This window comes from Mastomys coucha, unplaced genomic scaffold (assembly GCF_008632895.1).
Source record: "Mastomys coucha isolate ucsf_1 unplaced genomic scaffold, UCSF_Mcou_1 pScaffold3, whole genome shotgun sequence".
Taxonomy (NCBI): domain Eukaryota; kingdom Metazoa; phylum Chordata; class Mammalia; order Rodentia; family Muridae; genus Mastomys; species Mastomys coucha.
In genome coordinates this window covers 71,139,333-71,139,553 of record NW_022196909.1, presented here as the reverse complement: position 1 = coordinate 71,139,553, position 221 = coordinate 71,139,333, and the positions used below count along the sequence as shown (strand labels likewise).

General features: G+C 57.9%; 1 protein-coding gene across 2 annotated transcripts in view; it reads left to right on the top strand.

Annotated features, from left to right (window-relative positions):
* Plin4 (perilipin 4) overlaps window positions 1-221 on the top strand; it is an 8,787-nt gene that overhangs the window by 4,149 nt on the left and 4,417 nt on the right. For both annotated transcript variants that reach the window (XM_031348689.1, XM_031348688.1), the window contains exon 6: window positions 1-60. In XM_031348689.1, coding sequence (XP_031204549.1) covers window positions 1-60 — 60 coding nt within the window. The remainder of the gene's footprint in view (window positions 61-221) is intronic.

Below are 221 nucleotides of genomic sequence, written 5' to 3'. Positions count from 1 at the left end.
GACACGGTGACCACAGGGCTCACAGGAGCCATGAATGTGGCTAAGGGGACAGTACAGACAGGCCTGGATACCAGTCAGAAAGTGCTGACTGGCACAAAGGACACTGTATGTGCTGGGGTCACTGGCGCAGTGAATGTGGCCAAAGGCACCATCCAGGGTGGCCTGGACACCACCAAGTCAGTGGTCATGGGCACCAAGGACACAGTGACCACGGGACTCAC